This window comes from Pteronotus mesoamericanus, unplaced genomic scaffold (assembly GCF_021234165.1).
Source record: "Pteronotus mesoamericanus isolate MK-2021 breed Mesoamerican mustached bat unplaced genomic scaffold, CSHL_Meso_final scaffold_507, whole genome shotgun sequence".
Classification (NCBI taxonomy): Eukaryota; Metazoa; Chordata; class Mammalia; order Chiroptera; family Mormoopidae; genus Pteronotus; species Pteronotus mesoamericanus.
Window position 1 is genome coordinate 16419263 of NW_026555319.1, and position 22203 is coordinate 16441465.

At 50.6% G+C, this 22203-nt stretch overlaps 1 protein-coding gene across 1 annotated transcript; it reads left to right on the plus strand.

Moving 5' to 3' along the window:
- Positions 1 to 469: 469 nt before the first annotated feature.
- SEC14L2 (SEC14 like lipid binding 2) lies at positions 470 to 21715 on the plus strand. The gene is made up of 12 exons (XM_054594459.1): positions 470 to 597; positions 2693 to 2768; positions 7628 to 7671; positions 8058 to 8117; positions 8384 to 8572; positions 9831 to 9926; positions 10107 to 10167; positions 10567 to 10650; positions 13730 to 13836; positions 13918 to 14057; positions 14195 to 14364; positions 20183 to 21715. Exons 1-12 carry the CDS (start codon positions 544 to 546, stop codon positions 20311 to 20313), a joined length of 1212 nt encoding a protein of 403 aa, XP_054450434.1. The 5' UTR covers positions 470 to 543; the 3' UTR covers positions 20314 to 21715.
- The last annotated feature ends 488 nt before the right edge of the window (positions 21716 to 22203 follow it).

Consider the following 22203-nt stretch of genomic DNA (forward strand, 5'->3'; position numbering starts at 1 on the left):
AAGGGCCCAAAAGAGAAATGGCCAATACCGCAATTCCCAGAGGCTGGAGGGGGTGGCTAGCCTTAGGGGACCTGACCCTCCCCCACCCTCTCGCCCCGTGGCACCCTAGAGTTTGGGGTGGAGTTCCCTAGTTCCCTAGAGTTTGGGGTGGAGGCTGGGTCCTGTGCTAGAGGGGGCCTGATCTTAGAAGAGCTCATTAGGCAGTACCTAGGTGGGGAAACTGAGGCCCAGAGAGCTCAGATGTCTCATCCAAGGCCACACTGTGAGCTAAGAGTAAATTTGGGACTAGAACCCAGACTTCCTGGGCCCTGGCTTAGCTTGGAAGCTCCGGCTCGTCTCCTGCCCAAGTTACCGACTTTAGGAGAGTGAGCGGGACGCGTCAGAAGCTCGAGCCCGGAGCATCTGCTGCTCCGCCCTTCGGGATCCTTTAAAAGGCGGGGCTTGGCGGCCAGCCATGGCCAAAGGCAAGAAGGCTGGGACTTCAGCGGCAGAAAAGGAGCCCGAGCTCCATCAGCTGCTGCAGCCACCGCGCCCCGACCCAAGATGAGCGGAAGAGTCGGTGACCTGAGCCCCAAGCAGAAGGAGACTCTGGACAAGGTGAGCCCTCATCCTGGCCCGCCCCCGCCCCGGGCGGCGACTCTCTCCCTCCGGCGGCGGCGAGCCGGGAAGGGTCTGGGTGGCAGGCGTGAGACCGTCCTAGGCGGGCGGGTGGCGGCGGGAGCAGCCTTCGGCAGCACCTGGCGGTCCGCGGCCGGTCGAGGGAGCCCCGGGGAAGTTTGGCCACCCTAGCCCCTGCCTCGAACGAGCCCTTGGAGGTACCACCTGGGAGAAAGTGGTTGCTTGGAAGCCCTTGGAGGCAGCTCAGGCACAAAGGCGACATTCATTTCGGGACTGGCAGCCAAGCCCTGGGATCAGGGCCCCAGGTTTCCTCCCATTTCCGGGAGGTTGTCCTCTTCCTGGGGCAGTGGCACCGATGGAAAGGGGCCTGGACAGCTCCTAAGGGTATTTGGATAGCCCCTCCTTTGGTCCCAAGTCGCTCTGTGACCTTGGGCAGAACTCGTCCTTCATCTGTTTGCTCCCTGATGAACTGAAATGAGGAGGTTGGACCAGGTGATGAGGAGGGAGGTCTGGAATGCTACCGGTGACTTAGTGGGTTGGAGTTAGTTTGAGCTGAGTCAAGTCCTGCCCTGTCCTGCAATCCCGGCCCTCCTTGGCTGGGGGGACTTGGGCTGATGCTCTTCACGCTGGGAGGTAAGCCTGGCTTTGCCTTGCCACCTGGACCGAGGAGGAGGCAACAGGTCGAAGGCTGCACCCCCTCCCCACCACCTGTATCTCCACTTCTGTGTTGCCATTAGGAAGAGGGGAGCTTGGCTGTTCTTGGAACCAGAGTCTGTTGGGCCCAGTCTCAGTGTTTGCAGGCTCCAAAGCAGGGCAGTTGTCCACTGCTGGGAAAGGGTGGGTGGAATAGAGGTGGCCTGCGGTGGCTGTGAGGCCAGAGGCAAGAGCCCTAAGGACCTCCCCCACCCCCAGGCGGCTGGATAGGGAGGTTTCAGATTTTACTGCTGACCTGCAGGGGAAGTCAGGCACTAAGGGATTAGGTGGTGATTAAACTGGACGCCAGGGGCTGGGTAGGGTCCTTGGTAAGGGGTGGCTTCATTCCGGGCTGAACAGTTTACCTGGGAGTTGTTTAGGGGATGGAATGGGATGGTCTGCGTCCTTTGCTGACCTAGGCAAAGGGCAGAGGTGGCTGGCCCTCATTGGTCCCCTCTGTGGCTGCCCTGTGGGTCAGTGACTAGCGAAAGGCCAGTGGCTGGGAGCAGGAGGTATGGGGAGAGCGTGGGCAGCAGGTAGGCTGGCAGCTAGAGAACGCTGGAAGTGGGTGTGGCCACCCCGTGGGGTCACTGTCCACCTCCCTCGTTTGGCACTCCCTGCACTTTCCCCCTCATGGCTTCTCGCTGGAGCTGTTCCTTCCACCTGGACCTCCCTCCTCCCTCCTCCTGCTGCCTTTGATTTCCTTCAAGACTAGCTCAAATGTCCTTTTTTAAAATACAAAGCCATATGAGACCAGCCCTCTTCCTGGCCCCGGTCAGAATCAAACTCTTCCCTCCCTGTGTCCTCCAGTCGCCTCGCTCTCCACTCCATCACTAAGGGGGCGGAAAACCATGAAAGAATGCGCTTCTGACAGGCCTCTGGCAGGCCCCGCTTTGCATCCAGCTCTGCTGATTTCTAGCTGTTTAACTTTGGGCCTGTTACTTAGCCTCTCTGAGCTCTGAGCCCTTCATCTGTAAAATGGGGACAGTAATACCTCTAGGGACACTGCATGAGGCAGGAGGAAGTGCCAAGTTCAGTGCTGGGCGTGTGGGGAATACTTGGTAAATTGACAGCTTTTATTGTGGCGTGTCCCACAGTGTCTGCTCTCATAGTTAGCTGAGAAGACATCTGCCAGCCCACCACACTGGAGTGTGGAAGCGCATGCAGCCAGGCGGGGGCAGCACCTGACTCGCTGCCCAACTCCTGCGACCCGGCCCCCACTAGCATGACAGACAGAATGTCCCAGCAGCCCAAAAGCTCAGCCAGTGTCTGCAGAGTTAACTGACATTGACGAGGGGTCCAGCAAAGCCCCTTTGGAGAGTCCTGGGTAGAGGACGGTCAGGGTGGCACCTGTCACTCACTGAGCTTCCTCTCCCTACAGTTTCGGGAGAATGTCCAGGATGTGCTGCCCTCCCTGCCGAATCCAGATGACTATTTTCTCCTGCGCTGGCTCCGAGGTGAGGGAAGAGGGGCTGTGGGCAGCTGGGGCAGGGTCCACTTCTGGGTACCAGAATAGCACCCTCCGGAAACCCTGGCCCTGGCAAGCGGAGAATCTGGAGTATTCACCCCTTAGAGATAATAGGGCCCTTTGGCAATTACAAACCTTCCTACTGGATAGATAACACTGAGGCTCAGAGAGGTGAAGTAACCTGCCCCAAGTCACACAGTACTTGGATTACAGAAAAAGAGAAGACTAGAGCCCAGGACGGCTGAGTCCCAGCCCGGTGCCCTTTCTATCCATTCTGCTGATGGACTTGGGGCAACAGCTTGAGGAAAAGCCGAGAAAGGCCCCAGTCATGTGGGAAGTCAGAGGCAGAGTCAAGCTTAGAACCAGAGCTGCGGCCCCTGTGGCCTGTTGGGATGGCAGGCCTCCTGCTGGCAGCAGTTTATGCCGCTTGAAGCTCGGCCGGAGAGTGTGGGGAACGTGGTGGGGGCACTCAGCCTGAACTAGGTCGACAAGATTCCCTCAAGCCACCACCAGGCTCTTTTTTAAAAAAATTTCTTTATTTTAGAGAAAAGGGAAGGGAGGGAGAAAGAGAGGAAGAGAAACATTGATGTGTGAGAGATACATGGATCGGTTGCCTCTCACATGCCCCCACCCGGGGACCTGGCCGGCAACCCAGGCATGTGCCCTGACTGGGAATCGAACTGGTGACCTTACAGTTCACTGGCTGGCACTCAGTCCCTTGAGTCACGCCAGCCAGGGCAGAGCCCCACATTCTAGTTCTGCTTCCAGCCGGGCTGTGGTACATGGGCCAGGGGTGAACATCTGCCCTAGACCCCTCTCTGGGACGGCAGGACGAAACAGGGTGCCCTGCTTATTGCAAGATGTGACATCACAGAGCTCTGGGCCTCTGATGCAAGGCACATGCTTCTATTAGTGGCAGGGTTAAACGCAACCCCATGTTCCAGCTCCTGAAACCTGTTCTTTTTCCTCTTCTCTTTTGCAATTCGAGTCACGTGCCACCCTCTCTAGTTCTTGTGGCACGCTCTTTTTCTTTATAGAAATTTTGTCACGAGGCATAGAAACAATAGAGAATAAATTCCACTTTCTTACATAAGCAGAGATTAAGTTGTGATGTGGAACCATAGTTCAAAAATTAAAGTACAAATTATGCCTGACTATTTATTTATAGACACAAACACACTAGCAGTCTTGGGGTAGGTGAAGAGATAGATTTTCCTTCTCTTTGCAGAAATTGAATAGACTGACATCCTCTGAGGGACTACTAGCAGGTACCCATGGCAGGTGCAGCCATGAGAGCCACAGGGGGCTCTGTGTACCTCTGGAAGTGCCACTCGCCCTTTTCCCTCACAAAAGAGCTGGAAACCCACACCCCCAGCCACTCAGAGAGGGTAGAGGGGCAGTGTGGGGGTGGTAGTGGAGTCAGTCCAGGGCCGGAGGATATTTTGGCCTAGCAGTTTGCTAAAGAGCTGTAGTTAGAAGTGGGCGGTTGGAGAGAATGGGAAGCCAGCACTGCCTTAAAGGGCCAGCTGTTAGATCATCAAACAAACTACTAAACTGCTGTTAGGGGGAGGTGTGGTTTCAGAGAGCTGTGAACAACAATGCAGCTTTCTTTTATCTCAGAGGCCACCCTGGGGTCCTGGAGCTGGTTTTGCAGACACCCTCAACAACCCAGTCCTGGGATAACCTCTCTCTTTTCAGGAACAGCAAAGAGTGTGGTCATCCTCATTTGCCAGATGAGGAAACTGAGGCTCAGAGAAGGGAGGGCACTTAGCTGAAGGCACACGGCTAATGTGAAGCTGAATCAGGGCAGAAATCTGGGCCCCAGATTCCCAGGCCACTAGTCTCTCCAGTAAGCCACAGCTGCCCCTGAAGCCAAGCTCTGCCTCTTCAAACAGGGAAAGTATCTCCTCTGCACTTTGTTTGGTGCCTCACATTTCTCGGGCAGGAGCTCAAGCCTGGTCAGACTCTACTATGAATTTCAATTAGGGTTTTTGTTGTTGCTCTCTTTTTAGAAACCTTTTCTCTTCCTCCCTTTGGTTCTAAAGGAAGTATCTGCACGGTGCATGCCAGCAGAGTGCCTTTTTCTAACATAGGTGTGAGCTGGGTTCCACTCTGATCCACCCCACCCCCACCCCCTGCAGGTACACTTAGTTTCCTCCTGGCCCCAGGCCCTGAAAGCAGGCCCTGGAAGCTCCACTGCCTCCCCCGAACTGCGCTGAGCTCTGGGCACTCCAGCGTGGAGAGTCAGATGGCAAGATAAAAACAGCAAAGTGGTGGCAACCCTGTGAGGGGGCAGAGCAGGTCTGAGTCTCCTCATTTTCCGGGCCCAGCAGTGATCAGTTAAGAACCTGGGACGGCTGCTCCTAAGTGGGCTTCTCGGGCAGGGCCCTGAGCCCTGCTTTGAGCTGCCCCTGAGCAGGGCAGCAGGAGCTCCGGAGAGGCCTGACTCAGCCGGCATGGGGAGGGACCAGGCCAGGTGCTGCCAGGGGCAAGTGTCAACTAGGGGAGGGCCCTTAAAGAAGACCCTGGATGTTGGACCCTGGAAGATAAGGGTTAACTGGAGAACTACCCTGAGATAAGGGGGCTCACAGTTCACTGCCACTCCTGTGCCTTGGGGAGATAAGGTCTGGTCTCACAGTTAGGGGTGTCCTTCCTGTGCAGGATTCCCACTTTCACAGTCCAGCGGGGCTTCCCCGTCATGACAGGATGTTGCCTTGCATCTTCCAAGTGTTTTTAGCTCATGAGATGATTCCATCAGAGATGTGCAGTATCTTGTCCAAGGTCAAAGAGGGATGTGCCAGGGCTGAGATGCAAACCCGGATTACATTCCTCTGAAAGCTGCCCTGTGCTGCCACGATGGCACATGAAGGGCAGTGAGGAGGGACTTCCCAAGACTGAAGACTGTTCAGTTCCCCTAACATGTGTTCAGCACCTTTGGAAGACGTGGCATTGGCCAGGTCTCCTGATGCACCCTTTGTATGCATCAAGAGTGGACTGAATTTCATGATAGCTGGGTGAGGGAATATGCCTGGGCGCTCCTGGGAAACAGCGATTAAAGGCCCAGTGACGGTCCAGAGGGCAACCTATGTGGCCCAGGTTCCCGGGCTGTCGAGCAGATCTTGATGTCAACAGAGCACACACAGCTGGGAGGGACAGTTCATAGGTCAGATGACAAAACTGGTCAGAATCTGGATCTCCAAAACTCTTTAGTGAGTGAAATGAAACCCTGACCTATATGGCTTAGTTGGTGGGGTGTCATCCCTCAAAGTGAGAGGTTGCCTGTTCAGTTCCCAGTCAGGGCATGTGCCTGATTGTGGGTTCAGCCCCCAGGTGAAGCGTGCATAAGAGGTAACCAATCAATGCTTCTCTCTCACATCGATGTTCCTCTCCCTCTTTCTACGCCCCTCCCCTTTCTCTAAAAATAAATAAATAACATCTTTAAAAAAAAAAAATGAGCCCTGGCTGGTGTTGCTCAGTGGATTGAGTGCCGGCCTGGGAACCAAAGGGCCGCTGGTTTGATTCCCAGTCAAGGCACATGCCTGGGTTGCGGGCCAGGTCCCCAGTAGGGGGCGCGCAAAAGGCAACCACACATTGATGTATCTCTCCCTCTCTTTCTCTCTTCCTTTCCTTCTGTCTAAAAATAAGTAAATAAAATCTTTGGGGGGAAAATAAAGGATGAAATGAAGCTGACTCTAACAAGATGAAATTAACAGGGGTGGAGCCAGAAAACCACCTCACAACATAGGGGATGAAGGTTTAGCAGCAGAACAGCTGAAAAGGATTTGGGGCTTTCAGCGGACTATATGTTCCACCAGAGTTAAGGGTGTGATCAATGCCAGCAGCGTTCTTAGGTTTTAATGGAGAAGGGTAGACAACGCCTGCTGCTGTGCTCAGCTCTGGACAACACACTTGAAGAGGGTCACTGGCAAACTTGAAAACTTCCAAAGGGAAGTTATTTGGGTGAACTTGAAATCAAGCTGGAAGGAATGGTGAAAGCATCCACTGATGGGCAGCATGAAAGCAGAGAGGACGCAGCGGCAGCACAGTATTTGCCAGTATTGGAAAGGTTGTCACATGGCTGAAGGAGCGACCCCACTCTCTAAGCATCTCTGGAGTGGATCTCCACTCAGTATGACAATGAGGACTGAGTGCACATGGTAACTCGGATTACCTGGAAGCAGGTGGCTTTGGGGGGCAGTGAGGTCTCTGTGTTCAAGCTTTAGCAAGACAACTTTTTGGGGTTCATGCATAAAGTAGAGTTGGCTAGGTGAACTTCTAATTCTAAAACATTACAGGAACCCTGGGAGATGGCCCTCTGTGTCCCATTGGGGTACGCATGTGTCTTAGGAGGACATGGCAAAGGTTGACTGGAACTTCATCAAGCCCTCCATCCTACTGGGGTGTTCTGCCAGCTCTACCCCAGATTACTGGGTAGCTATGTTCATCTTTGAACTGTGGGTCAAGTTCTCAGGACTAGGTATTAGGCTGCAGAAGAGATTAACTTTATGTAAGGGAAAAGCTATATGATAAGGAAGTCCAGGGTTCACTTTTCCTGAGAGGAGATAAGATCCTTCACCCGATTGCATCTACTAGGGCAAAATTCTTTTGACTCTGCAGGTGCAATGCTACTCCTACCTGAACTTAACCTTGACCTGCTCTCCAGGGGCTGTAGTGCTCCAGAAGCCCTCGGTGAAGTTCCTCCTATTAGCCTTTACATGTGGGGGTGATCTAAGAGTCAGCTAGGGTGTTAAGAGAGAGGAGATGACCCCAGTAGGAGGACAGAGAAATCTCCTTGTCCTTGGATGCCCAGTCTGCTGGCCTAACCCTGACCACATTTCCCTGTTACAGCAAGAAGCTTCGACCTGCAGAAGTCTGAGGCCATGCTCCGGAAGGTGAGATCCATTAGCCTCCAAATCCCGCGGCTACCTCTATTCCTGCCCACCAGAATCACACCGTGCTTGAACTTCTTTTGCCCATCCCGCTCACCTCCATCACAGCCTGTGGCTTGTGTGACATAGCTGAGTATTGGCCGACCACTACTGCCTTATCCCTCTGGAAAAAGTGTGTTCCCTTCCCTGGAAACACAGAGGTTTCCTGGGCTAGCCAAGAATTGGTGTCCTGCCAAGACTTCTAAACCAGGCAGTGCCTTCTTTTGCATCCCTGCCAGTCGCCTTCTCCTAACTTACCTGTTCATGCTGTCTCCTATTGCTAGATGTCTATTAAGGGGTCCCCCTACCCCGGCTCTCACTTTCTTAAAGCCCTGATTGTGTGTTTGCAGCATGTGGAGTTCCGAAAGCAGAAAGACATTGACAACATCATGAGCTGGCAGCCTCCAGAGGTGAGGATAAATGATCCTGGCCCACCCCTCTGTTAGGTCATTAGACCGCAATCTGCGTCCTTGGGTCTGTGGGACTAGAACCTTCAGAAGAAAGGTCTGACAATGCCAAGTGGACGCTAACGGTTCCCAGAATGGGTGTCCATTGGTGCCCAGGGGAGGGCTATTGAGGGAGAGACTGATGACCCCAGAGGAAGGCCCTGGGATGCAGGGAACGTGCAGCTGCCCTGAATCTGCTTACCAGGTGCCTTCTCTGTGTCTTTGCCCAGGTGGTCCAACTGTATCTGTCAGGAGGCATGTGTGGCTACGACAAGGAGGGCTCTCCCATCTGGTATGATATCATTGGACCTCTGGATGCCAGGGGTCTGCTCCTCTCAGCCACCAAACAGGACTTGCTGAAGACCAAGATGCGGGACTGCGAGCTGCTTGCGCAGGAGTGCAACCGCCAGACCGAAAAGGCGAGTGGACTAGCACAGTTGAAAATGAGTTCATCACGGTAGAGGCACTGAAGCAGAGCAGGGGTATCACACAGGGACTTAACGCAGCTTCAGGGCTGAGGCCTGGACCTCCGGATCTCATAGCCCAGTGGAATTTCAAAGTTCTAGAAACTTACATTTGTTGCCAAATTTTTATTTTTCCAAGGAAGGACTTAAAAAAAATTGCCAACTACCATCACCATCATAAACCCCCCAAAGTATGGGAATGGCAAAATCTCAGAATAAAGGGCAGTCCTTTAAATAGTGAATTTAGCTTCATAAATAACTACATTGGGCCTCGGCCAAATAGCTCAGTTGGTGAGAACATCATCCTAATATGCCAAGATTGAGGGTTTGATTCCCAGTCAGGGCACACACAAGAATCAACCAATGAATGCACAAACAAGTGGAACAACAAATTGATGTTTCTCTCTCTCTCTTCCTCTCTCTCTCTCTCTCAAAACCAATTAAAAAAAAAGAACTTAACTACATTATTGTTATTTTTCTCATTTATCTGGACACCAGTGAGATCTTTGTCATAAGACAACCCTATCCTTAGACAAGTATTTGGGTATTGCTGGTGTGGGTGAACTAAGATTCTATGTTTCTCTAACTCTGGATTTCAAAAAAGATAAGGGCAGCTGACTTCCTTATTGAGAAAAAGGCTAAAGAGCAAGCTGGAGCTGCTACCATGATCTTTTCTCCTTCCTTCCCCTTCAGCAAATATAAATATCCTATAAAATGACACAATATGTGTGGCACCATTTCCACACCATCATCCACATTCACTGTGAGCCTAGTGAGTGCAGAGCTCCTGCCAGCTGGGCAGGAAAGAAGCGCTAGATGGGAACGCCCCCTTTAGGGCTTAGGTTGCGCAGAGCATCTCTGTATGAGATAAGGGGCCGCCCGAAGGGCCACAGAGAGTGCAGTACATGCCGCTGCACACTGGGGAAGAGGGAGGCCATCAGGTCAAGCTGCAGAAGAGAAGGGACCTCAGATGCAATTTCAGTCCACCCAGTGGTTACTGGATGAGAACACGGAGACCTAGGCAGGAAGGTGACTTGCCTGGGCCGTGATTCTGGCCTGGGATAATTATCTCTATTTAGAAAACCCTAGGAATAGCCCTGCCCAGATCCAGCTGCAATATGAGCCCATGACACAATCAGCCTTTGCCCTGAACTGGGTGGGCTTCTGCAGCAGGGCGGCCTGCTGTGACTTTCTGCTCCTCTGTCCCTCACAGATAGGGAAGAAGGTGGATTCCATCACCATGATTTATGACTGTGAAGGGCTTGGCCTCAAGCATCTCTGGAAGCCTGCTGTGGAGACCTATGGAGAGGTGAGGGGCAGGACTGGAGAGGCAGGGTGGGGGGTATAGGCAGTTGTGGAAGTGGACCCCTCTGCTCGGATGCCTTGTGGGGTGGTGAGGTGAGGGGGTGGAGTCTGGCCTGGAGGAGGCGAGGCCTCACCCTGACACGGAAGACTGAGCCCACTCTACTCGATTATTTTGTTTCCACAGTTTCTCTGCCTGGTTGAGGATAATTATCCTGAAACACTGAAGCGTCTCTTTGTTATCAAAGGTAAGTTGGGAACTCCAAGTGAGAAAGTCAAATGAGCAAAAGGAGCCAAAAATGTTACCGGGACAGATTCAGGAGAGTAAAACAGAGTGAGTCAAAGGAGGGGATCGGAGGACACTTGACATACACAAAGTGCTTTACAAGTCACACAGCTTTTACAATTTATTACTGCCTTCGAGCCACCCAGCCCAGTGACACAGGAAGACTATACCCACTTGACTGTACCCACTGTACAGCGGGGGAGGTGCCCATGCGGAACCTCATACCCTGGGCTGCCTGTGTGGGCTCCACAGCACCAGCACTAGGGAACACGTGGCCTGAGGCACAGGGCGCTGTGGACAGCACTGTTAGAGACAGAGTGGGCGCTCCTTCCAGTCTCACATTCTCTCGTCTCTGTTCCAGCCCCCAAGCTGTTTCCTGTGGCCTTTAATCTCGTCAAACACTTCCTGAGTGAGGACACTCGTAAGAAGATCATGGTCCTGGGGGGTGAGTAGCCCAGACTCTTCTCAGCTCCATAGGATGGCCTGCGGCCCAAACTGGGGATGGCCTTAGAGACAGGGCCAACAGCCACCGGGACCGATGTTCGTGCTGCTGGTTTGGTCGCCGTGGGACCCAGGAGCACGCTGGGGCTGGGCTGGGGTCTTCCTGTCTGCCTTCATGAGAACTCTTTCTCTCAGACGCTCTAGAAGAAAGTACTGAGCTCAGCATTGCAGATTCAAAGATGAATGAAATGTCAGTCCCTGCCATTAAGGAGCTTATAGTGTAAGAGGAGAGAAAAGACCTTGGGAGAGAAAGCTATGATAAAAAACTAGAAAAAGTACTAGAAGTGGCCTCGAGAAGGTGCCATGGAGGTCACAGGAGCAGAGGCTGCTTTCAGCTGGGGGCAAGTAGGAGTGGCTTCATTGGATGGGCACCTACTATGTGCCAGGCCTTGGACTAGGAAGGTGAAATAGACAAGTCCCTTGAAAAGCTCTAGGTCTCTTAGGGAAGGGATACAAAGCCCACTTGGCCTAGGGAGGAGGTGAGGCCTACCTCAGCCAAGTGCAATGGAATGAGTAAGAGGAGCCAGATGAAGCAAGGCAGCAAGCTCTTGGGCAGAAGGAACAGCATCGAGCAAAGACCCTACACACCATGGCACAGGCAGTTGTCAAACGTATGGCAGGATATCGCAAGAGATGGGGCCGAAGAGGGAGTCAGGAGCAGGTCACAGAGAATCCAGGGCACTATGCTAAGAAGCTGGGACATTACTCTACAGGCCCCTGGGAACCAGAGGTGAGTTGGGAGCAGGGGATTACCAGGATCAGATTTTAAATTGAGGTTATAATCATATTGGCAAAGCCGTGAAGGACAGGGATGTGTTTGCCCGCTGTGGGCATAATCCATGTGTCAGGTGTCACAGGCCTGTGCTGGCACAAAGGCAGTGGGTGCAGAGAGGAGAGGGTGGATTGACGACTTGTTTAGGAAGTAAAACAGAAGAACTCAAATGACTGGATATAGGAAGGGACGAAGAGAAATCTAGAATGACTCCCTAGTGCAGGACATGAGTGACTAAGTATTGTAGTCACTGTAATGCAACTAGTTCAATGGAGGAATACAACTGGAAGAATGAGTTTCAAGCTGAGTTTGAAGAGTGTGCGAGATATACAGATATTGGGGATACCTGAGCCTGAAGCTTAGGGGAGAACACCAGCCTGGAGATTTGGGAGCTATCAAATGTTGGCAGCAGCCAAGACCTTGAGAACAGATAAGACTGCCCCCAGAAGAACAGAGGCTGAGCCCTGGGGATATCCAACTTCAAGGGCAGGCAGAGGAAGAGGAGTCCGTCAGGGAGGCTGAGAAGTGATTGAGGAGGTCGCCAGAGAAGCAGGTGGGCAGGGACTGGGTGTGTAAGGAAGCAGGGAGAACATCAGGGCACATGGGAAGCCAGGAAGGAAGATGCACAGGAATCAAGCCAGCCGGGGACAGACAGGAGTCAGTTTTGCTGCAGCATTAAGTGAAGTGGTGAGGGAAAAGGCTTGAAAGGTAGATTGGAGCTAGGTAGATCATGGAAGAGTTGAGGCCACCTCTGAACTTGAACTTATGGGTAGTTAGGGGGGATTCTGGACGTTTCTGAATGTTCACCTTTAGGCAACACATTGAAAGTGGAGATTTTCTAAATGTGTGCTGGTGAGTCCTAGGAGTGGAGTGAGGCAGTCTGGAAAGTCCAGGACATCTAGGTCCTTGTCCTGGCTCTGGCAGCAACAAGTTCTGCTTCTTGCCTCAGTGACTCTCTGTAAGATGGAAAGAATTCCCCCTGGCCTTATCCCAACTCTCCAGCTGAGCTGGGGGAAAAAATACAAAATCCCAGTAATGGCTCTGACAGTTTTGGCTTCTCTGCTGCTACCGCCCACCATGAGCATGAGATACTTAGGTTTCCAGGCAGCAGAGCTGTGGAGGAGGTTCGGTCTGTTCTGCCACCCACACCTGAAATCCTTTCCACCAAACCTGCCTTGGGCTGAGAAAGTACAGGATCTTCAACAGAAAAGGGAAGAATTCACTCTGGGCTGGTTGCTGGAGCTTAGCAGCACAGATTAAATCACCCTGAGACCACAGACACTGTGTTCCAGGAGCTGCATGGACTCGGGTCCCTGAAATCTGAGGGCTGGGAGGCCCAGGACGGTCTCTGTGGGTTTCCAGCCAGCACCAGCGGCAGCGCGCACCGAGTTGTACCCCATGAGCTGGAGTTGCTACCTTCATATGGTCTCTAGCACCAGCCTGGAAAGGTTTCCAGTATCAAAATATTATACTTGGCTGATACTTGTTGAGGACGTTGGGCTGATGGAGAAGCAGTGCACAGCACTGGTTGCACTCACGTCAAACTCTCCTAGTCAGGAAAGGGCTTGGTTACCAAAATATGAGCCAAATCGTTGGCAGCTAAACAGCCTTAAAAAAAAAAAACAACCTACAAAAACAGAAGCAGACGTGAAACCGTGGCTGGGGTAAAGCCAAGAGAACCCATTTTAAGTGATCACTCTACACCGATGAGTTCATTCAGTCACAATTATGTGTAGAAAAAGTCGGGGACAAGACACACGGTTCTGCCTGTTCTGCGTTCAGTCTAACCAGGACGGATCTTGCTGATTCTGGCCCTCCTGCCTGCTGCACACGCTGTTCCCTTTGCAGGGAATGCACTTCGCTCCCTTCTTTGTCACCTCCTGCTTGCACTTCAAATGTTTTTTTCACCTTCCTGGGAGTGATAGTACACTCTCCTAGGTATAGGGCACTTTATTGTTTACAATACCCTCTTCAAGTACTTAGGCCACCTCACTCCCACCACGGCCTGGCCAGAGGCAATGGGGACAGGACCGCAGGTCTCCTGACCCGTGAAGCAGGGCACAGCAATCCCCAGGAAGGCTCCTCCCAAAACCCTGCAGTGCTGTGCCCACATCATGGCTCCTAACACCTGTGTTTTGTGTGTGGGGCGGATGGGGTTTTTTCCCTGCCTCTTTTGTGTAGACTGCCAAGGCTGTGATGAAATCTTACCTAGTGGTGACCCTTTTTTCTCCTTCCTTACCTCTCCTGCCAGAAAACTGGAAGGAGGTTTTACTGAAATATGTCAGCCCTGACCAGGTGCCTGTGGAGTATGGGGGCACCATGACTGACCCTGATGGAAACCCCAAGTGCAAATCCAAGGTATGGGCCCCAGGGGCTGGAGGCGACCAGGGAAGCCTGCCTCTAATGCATGTTCCAGCTCACTCCATGCTCTGCTTCTAGATTAACTATGGGGGCGATATTCCCAAGAAGTATTATGTGCGAGACCAGGTGAAACAGCAGTACGAGCACAGTGTGCATGTTTCCCGTGGCTCCTCCCATCAAGTAGAGTATGAGATCCTCTTCCCCGGCTGCGTCCTCAGGTAGGGCTCTGGATCCTTCCAGGAGACCTCAGCTCTTTCGCCAGAGGTACTGGTGGGTGGGCTGGGGAGAGAAAAGCTCTCGGGGCTGAACCCCCAAATCCCCTAATCGTGTCGGAATGGGTGGATGTCCCTTGCAGGTGGCAGTTCATGTCAGAAGGCTCGGATATCGGTTTTGGGATTTTCTTGAAGACCAAGATGGGAGAGCGACAGAAGGCAGGGGAGATGACAGAGGTGCTGCCCAACCAGAGGTACAATGCCCACCTGGTGCCTGAGGACGGAACCCTCACCTGCAGCAATCCTGGCATCTGTAAGTATCTCTGTCTCGGCTTGAAGCTCGTGCCCTAGAAGTCTGCCTCTGAGGCCCCTCTTTCTCCAGAAATTTAGGCTCTCAGGCTGTTAGAACTAAAAGCAGGACTCTGTCAGTTCAGCTCTCCCCTTGCGCCGGTGATGAAACTTAGACTTGGGGAGGCGAAATGACTTGCTCAAGATGACTCAAGTTGGTTAAAAGCAAGGTGAGATTCTGACATGATCCTACCAGGCAGAGGTTAGTCACAGTGCTAGCTGATCACAGGGGAGTGTCGGTCCAGGTCTAACTGGGTTTGTGACTGTGGTCAGACATCTCTAGGGAATTCATCCCCACACGTCAGAGAGGCAGAACTGGCAGGGTGGGTGTAGGGATCATAGGGTGAGCAGGGCCCTTAGAAGCCCAGCCTTGATACCTCTGACAGAATGTGAACAGGAGCTTTAACTCAAGAGGAATAAGAATGGCAAATAGGCATTTGAAAAGGAGTGTAACCTTACTCAACTTTGCAATTATTGATTAAAATTCCCTTGACTCAGCAATTCTACTCCTAGAAATTTAGTCTGCAGAAATATTTACACAAAGACACAAAGATGTAAGATGATCCTAGCAGCCTGGAAACTGGCAATAAATTTAAATGGCCTTAATAAGGTCTTGTTAAGTAAGTTAAATAAATTATGGTTCATCCATACAATGGAGTATAATATACCCATTAATGAGAATAAGCTGACATCTAAGATGTCTGATACCTGTTTAAAAAAATAAAGTATGAAACATAGCATATATGGTATACACTCACTTTGGGTAATAAAAACTGCGTACGTAGAAAAGAATTTGGGGGAATCTATACTAACTCTCATGGTGGTTCCCTCTGGGATGGTAGGAAGCTTATAGAGGGCTTTCATTTTTTACACTACAGTGGGTCCTCGAGTAACATCATTCTGTTCCGTGTTGTTTCATTATAACATTGTGAAGGGAAAAAAAGGAAAAAGATTCCCAGGCAGCGCCACGGTCTTTGCGGAGTTTGCACATCTTCCCCACGTCTATGTGCGTTTTCTCTGGAGACTCTGGTTCCCTGCCCCACCATGTTCCAAAGATATGCACGTGAGGTGAATGGTGTGTCTTAACTGTCCTGGTATGAGTGTGTATGACTGTGCCCTCCAGTGGAACGGCGCCCTGTCCAGGGTTGGCTCATGCCACGCCCCCTGAGCTGGGGGTGAGGCTCGGGCCACCTGTGACCCTGGACTCAAATGAGCTAGTTGGAAAATTGTTGCCTGGCTTGCTTTTATTAACCTTTCTTAAATGTATGTATAGCTCACACTTATTTCAATGTTTAATATTAGAAGTGTTTTGGGTATTTATTTAGAATTTTGGTGATATTTTTGTGACCAGAAATATGCCTTAGGCACTATATCAGTTAGCCTATGGGAAAACAGGTTTCATTATACTACGTTGTTTCTGAAAGTCACAGAACCTATTGATGATGTTAAGTGAGGACTTATTATAGTTCTGCAAATACAATTTATTTTACAGTGACCATACACTACATTTTTAAGCAGAAAACCAAACACACACACACACACACACACACACACACACACACACACACACACCCGTTTCCCCTCCCTCCCCCCCATCAACTCTCCACTTTCTTTCCTGTCAGAGCCAAGGGGCCAGGCATGGAAAATCAATGAGAGCAAGGGCTTTAGCATCTTGAGTAGGACTTGACTACTGACTAATCCTGAAGCAAGTGACCGCCTTCCTGAGCTTCCGTTTCCTGATTGCTACTAGAGTGGGGATCAACTTCTTTACCTCATAGGGACACATGATAACTAAGTGTGATTAGGTCTGTGTAGCACTTAGCATAATGCCTGGCATACAGCAAGCAGTGAACACACTTTAGCCACCGTTATTGTTACCTGGGCAAGACAGGGGAGAAGGGCCATCCCGGAGATAGTGCGGAGATGGGAGAAGCGCTGTTCTCCATTTCTATAGCAGCACCCCCAGATGTGAACTAGCCCTACAGATATCTTAGCCTCTGTCTTGTCTACACCCCAACCTCAGAAGCTGTGTCCTCTCCCACATCCTAGGCAACTTTCAGTCTCTACGGCCACCTCCTCGCAGGTGCTCTGTGGTATGGCTCCTCAGGGAGGAGAAGTATTCTTGTTAGGGAGCAGCCGGGTCCTGGGGGAGAAGGCATATACTCCGTGCTTCAGCAGGAACCAGGCTTAGCACCAGCCCAGATACTGTCATCCACAGAGCATAAATCATTTTGTACATTAAGCTTGAATTTTTATTTATTTATTTTTTAGTGGAGAGGGAAGCTGAAGTAGAGAGAAGGGATGTTCTCTCTTGCACAAAGTAGCTTGCATAGACACCAAAAGACAGAACACCAGAGGCTCCCAGGATCCTGGTCCAGGATCTCTTGGCTATAGACTATCCAGAGATGATCGGGTCCACCTGTGATGTGACAGAAGCGAGAGTAGAGTCCCAGGCCAGAGAAGTAATTTATTCAAGATCACACAGCCCGTAGCTGAGCCCAACCCATTTTCCAGCATTTCCCATTACCCTTCTATAGTATCTGAAGGGCACAGGCTGAGAAAGGACCATGAAGCTTTTAACATGATCAGGCTTAGGTGTGCAAATCCCAAATTTATTTGAGCTCTTCTTGGATACATTCCCGGGTGGAATGTTTATCTGCCCGCGGGGCCTTGAGTGGGAACTGCTTGCGGTCCAGTCCCAGGAGGAGGCGAGGCAGGCACAGTGTCCATGCCCCCGTCCCAGGTGTGAAGACAATGAGGCGGGTCAGCTGTTGTCTGGGGCCATGGCTCAGCTTAGACCTGTGCCCAGAGAGAACCCAGTGTTCAGTTACAAGCTCACCTGTGGGAGGGCAATGTCCCTGGAGAGCCAGGCAAGCCCCTGCCAAGTGGAGCATAGTCACCCAGAGGAGAAATGAAAGCTCCGTGCCGGCCTCAGACGGCAGGAGCGCATTAACTCTCCCCAGGCTGCTCCTGTCCTTGACCAAGTGTCCTCAATTACTGAGGAGGAGGAACAAAGTCTAAATTGATTTCACTTTTTTTCTCTCTCTCAACTAATATTTCCTGAGGGCCTGAGTGTAGAATACTCTACTAGGAAAGAGAAAGGTTCGGGAAAAAAGGTCTGGGCTCTGCCTGCAGGAGTGGAGAATGCAGTCTAGAAGGCCTGAATCACTGAGTGAGGGTCACACAGCACCGCCAGGCAGCGCTGAGATGAAAAGAGCCCAAGGCGCATCAGGAGGCCTGGTTTCGGAGTCCAGTCTGCCCCTAATTCTCTGATTGTTTTAACAGGTGTCCCTAAATAATGAAGTTTTCCCCGCTTCCTTAAAATGAGGGGAGTAGGCTAGAGCAAGAAACCTCAATCTGGGGTCTAGGGACTCCCCAGAGCAGTGATTATAAATCTTAAAGACCAACACCTCTCCCTTTATAACAAGTACTGTCTAATGTCCCCTCCACTATTCTAAAATACAATAACTCACACAGATAATTTAAAAATCAATATAATCTCCTATTTGGAGAAATAAAAGGAAGCTAATTTAGTGTATATGTATTTTTTCAGTACATAAACGAGAGGGCATGATACAGCCATGCACCGCCTCTCTCCAGAATGGCACCTTTCCATTGGGAACCACCACCCCGGAAGGTCCATGGTGGGCCCCAGAGGATCTGAGATTATGGGAAAATTTCATCTGATGTTGAAAGCATCAGATCCTCAAGGGGGCAGGTTCCCCAACGAAAGTTAAAGAGTCCTAGCCTAGAGGGTCTCTGGGGGCTCTACGAGTCCGGGAGTACATGATTTGTGTCAAGATGAACCAAGTAATATATGAACTGCACTACCCTCAGGCCAGAGCCTCAGAACAGCCCTTCCTTGTTTCTGAGGGTAGAACATCATGCTAGGCAGAGCCACCTCGATGGTGCTTGGTTCAAGGAGCTTGAAGACTTCTCCAGCATAACCGACTGTGGTCGCTAAAGCTCTGTCATCCACAGAGAGGAGGCAGCCCTCTTGCCAGACTGACTCTGGGTCTTGAAAGACCTCTGGCATAGAGAGAACACGAATGACTAATGTTCACTTCACGCCATGAAGAAATGGTGGGTGGTGTGACTACCCTTAGACTAAACTATGCATTTTATCTAGGGACAGAAAAGGGGAAAGGTTAAGTTTCAGAATTAAATATATAGTTTTTTGTTGTTGTTGTTGTTTTCCCTGGGGAAAGTGAGAAAACCAGGCCAGAGCTAGTTTTTGTTTTCATGCTTTGTTCTCTTGAAGGGGTATTTGACTGAAATGGAACAACTTCTCAAAATAAATAAATAAATAAATAAATAAATAAATAAATAAATAAAAGAAGGGTTAGATTAAAAGCAGTCTGTTCCTTAGCCAAGGCTAGAAAAGGCTTTTCTGCCAACTTCATGCCCATTTTCTCTCCCCAGAGAAAACCACTCCTAACAGCTCTTAAATATTATCTTATCAAATATTTCCTTTCCCTTTAGATCAGGGGTGTCCAACCGACCAGGGGTGTCTAACCCGTGGCCCAGGATGGCTATGAATGCATCCCAACACAAAACTGTAAATTTACTGCAAACCGGGGTTTGTTTGTTTTTTTTGCTAGTTTTTGTTAGTGTTTGTGTATTTAATGTGAGGCCCAAGAAAACACTTCCAGTGTGGCCCAGAGACCCAAAAGGTTGGACACCCCTGCGGGGTAGATGAATTACGTGTTGCCATAATACACAGGACATGCACACACACATATGCATTCACAGGAATTATTGGTATATCTGTTATTTAATGTATGTTTGAAGGAATTTTGAAATTGTAAAACCTGTCACAGGATTTGAAAAAACTTTCAGAGAAGATCAGGCGTGTTCAGGGTAGTATGGTCACACACGAAAACTTCCTTTTAGAACAATAACCTGAGTAGAACTGGGAGCAGAGGACAAAGTGGCAGAGCCAAAAAAAATTTTTTTACATCTATATTAACAAAAATGTTACAAACTATTTATAATGTTCTGCAGTTTGCTTTTTTGGCCTAAGGATACATTGTGGATAATTTCCCCAGTCACTTCTTATGAAGCTAACCTCTTTCTTTTAATATTTCATCAAATGGATTGCAATATAAACTTTTTAAGCAATTCTCCTGTGAACATTTGAGTTTCCCCAAGCTTTTAGGTCTTACAAACAGAGGTGCAATGAACATCTTCGTCTATATTCTTGTGGAATAAATTCCTGGTTCAAAAAGTTTACACAGGGCTGGGCTCCAGGGCAGGGAAATTCCAGCTCTGTCACTTCCTCAGTCTGTGACACGGTGACCTCCTTTTTTATAGAACATAAAACAGGACTAATGCTGAACTCATAGTTATTTTGAGGAATAGTGAAAAAACATATAGATTATCAACCCAGTGCTGAGACACATAAATTGCCATTGTTGCCATTACTATTATAATTGTAACAACTACTGCCTCTACAAATTCTGCTACCCGCTTTTAAGGCCCAGTTCAAGCTCTAACTCCTCTAAAGAGCCTTTCACAAAATTTCAGTCTATAGGGCTCTTTCTAAGTTGTTAACAGATGTGGTTGTCTCACTCATCTGGCACTTGGCATGGTCTCTCTTATATTTTTCTCTCCATGATCATCTTGTCAACCAGCTGGACTCATTTGCAGAAGGTAAAGGACCATTGCTTATGCTACCTTCGTCCTCCTTCCCTACCACATTGCCTTGCTCAGTCAACAAAAATCCTTGTCCCCAAGCCCTTTGTCAGAATTGCCTGAATGTCTGGTTTTATGCCTCCCCTCAGATGTCCTGCGGTTTGACAACACCTACAGCTTCATTCATGCCAAGAAGGTCAATTTCACTGTGGAGGTCCTGCTTCCAGACAAAGCTTCAGAAGAGAAGATAAAACAACTGGGGGAAGTCACCCCAAAGTAACGGCTCCTCCCACAGAAGGCCTGGCTCCCTCAGTGTCTCCCTGTCAGTTTCTATCCCGTGGAGCAGTCATTTTCCCAGCACCCTGGCACCAAATGAAACTGGGCTAGAAAGACTCAGCTGAATCTGGGGAGCTATGATTTCAGAATCAGGAAGAGGAAGCATAGCAGGAGTGGGTCTCCTTGCTTTTCAAGTTACAGAGTCCCCAGGGGCTGGGCACTGTGATGGGATCTATTTGTCCTACAAGCTGTGCCAGTGTCACCTACCTATGACAGCTGAGACAGGAAGGACGTACCATAGCGTGGCAGCAGGGAAGAAATTAGAGAAGGGGAGAGATTGAGACTTAACATTTCAGGGAAGCCAGAAGCAGGGGAGGAATGTACAGCCAAATGAACGTGTGAGATTTGATCATAATGAGGAGCAGCAAGGTACCCAATTGCTAGAGTTATTTTGGGGGTTAGAGGCTCTTCTAAACTTTCTATCACTGAGGTGGGATCTTTCGGCTTTTCCCAGGCCTCGGAAGATGGTCTAGAGTCAGCACCAACCTTTCCACTCAGGGGTCAACAGGCAGGTCTTTCCCTTACCTTGGGAACTTCAGCAACTCCTGGGTACCACCTGCTGCTGCTGCTGTAATTACTAATAATTGTCATTGATTCAGAGCTTCCTGGGACAGTGAGCTTTGGTTTGGTACCCAGCCACTGTCCTCCAATGCAAACAAAGCACGGGGAAGTTACCTCCAGGGATCTCAGCTCTGGGAAGGGAAGGGAAGAGAGGCTGGGATGGATGTTGAGTCCTGAGGCTTCCACTCTTTTGTTCAGTGTCACCAGCCTCCCATCAAGTAACTCTTCATTTGATTACCCACACAAAAATGATCAGTGGGATTCAGACAGAAGAACTCAGTGAGGGCATTGGCCAGCCTAAGTTTTCCACGGTGCCCCCCAACCTGCTTCCTGACTGACCTGAGCAAAGTCTTGGCAGTCCCATCTCTGTGGGAAGCATACGGTGGGTGCTATGGGTTCCTAATGCTTGGTAGGGTCAGCATCTGACAGAGCCAAGGGCTGGGGGCAACCACAAATAGCCTCGCAGGTTCCCTGGCCGCTCCACCCACGGTGACAAGCAGGGATCGCTCAGCTACTAGGAGATGGAGGGAGATGGACCCTGTGGGCAACCACAGCACTTATCACAATCCCACATCCTGCAAACGCAAACCAGGCCCTGGGCTGCACAGGTGCTCAGAACGCGAAAAGGCGGCCCAGCCTGGGGAGCTGGACTGGCGAAGCTGAGGGAGCAGGAGGAGGGGGCCCGAGGCTGAATGGGCCCCAGCCAGAACCCTCAGGAGGACATCCCAACCTTGGTTTACAACGCTCTGTTAGGAAAATTAACCAATGAATAAAGCAACGTTCAGTGCGCAGAGAGTGCAAATCAATGCCTACCGCGTCGCTCCTCGCTGTTCTACACCCAAAACCCTAAAATTCTGTTTCTGAAACCTAACAAAATGTTCCCGCCTGAAGGCGGGGCGCGTGCGCAGAAACCACTCGCTGCTCTAATCTGGGATAGGCTACCTTGGGGCCCGAAGGCCAGTTTGCCTTCTGATTGGCCTGGCTGGTGGGCTGTGTTCCGCCATCTTTGCTATGGGCACTAAGGATACTCTCGGCCGCCTTCACAGTCAGGGCGGAGGCTCCGCCCCACTCGGGCTTCTAAGCGCGCACGGGGTGGTTTTTGCTCGCCGACACCTGCGGGTCTGGATTTAGCGCGTAGTGCCTGCCGTAGGCCCTTTATGGGAGGGAGGCGGGGGGAACAACAATCACGTGGTGTTAGGGACTGTCTCCTAATTCTGCGACAGCACTGTCCGTGTTTCAGGGGCTGAGGATGCTTTGAGCCTGGAGCCCAGCT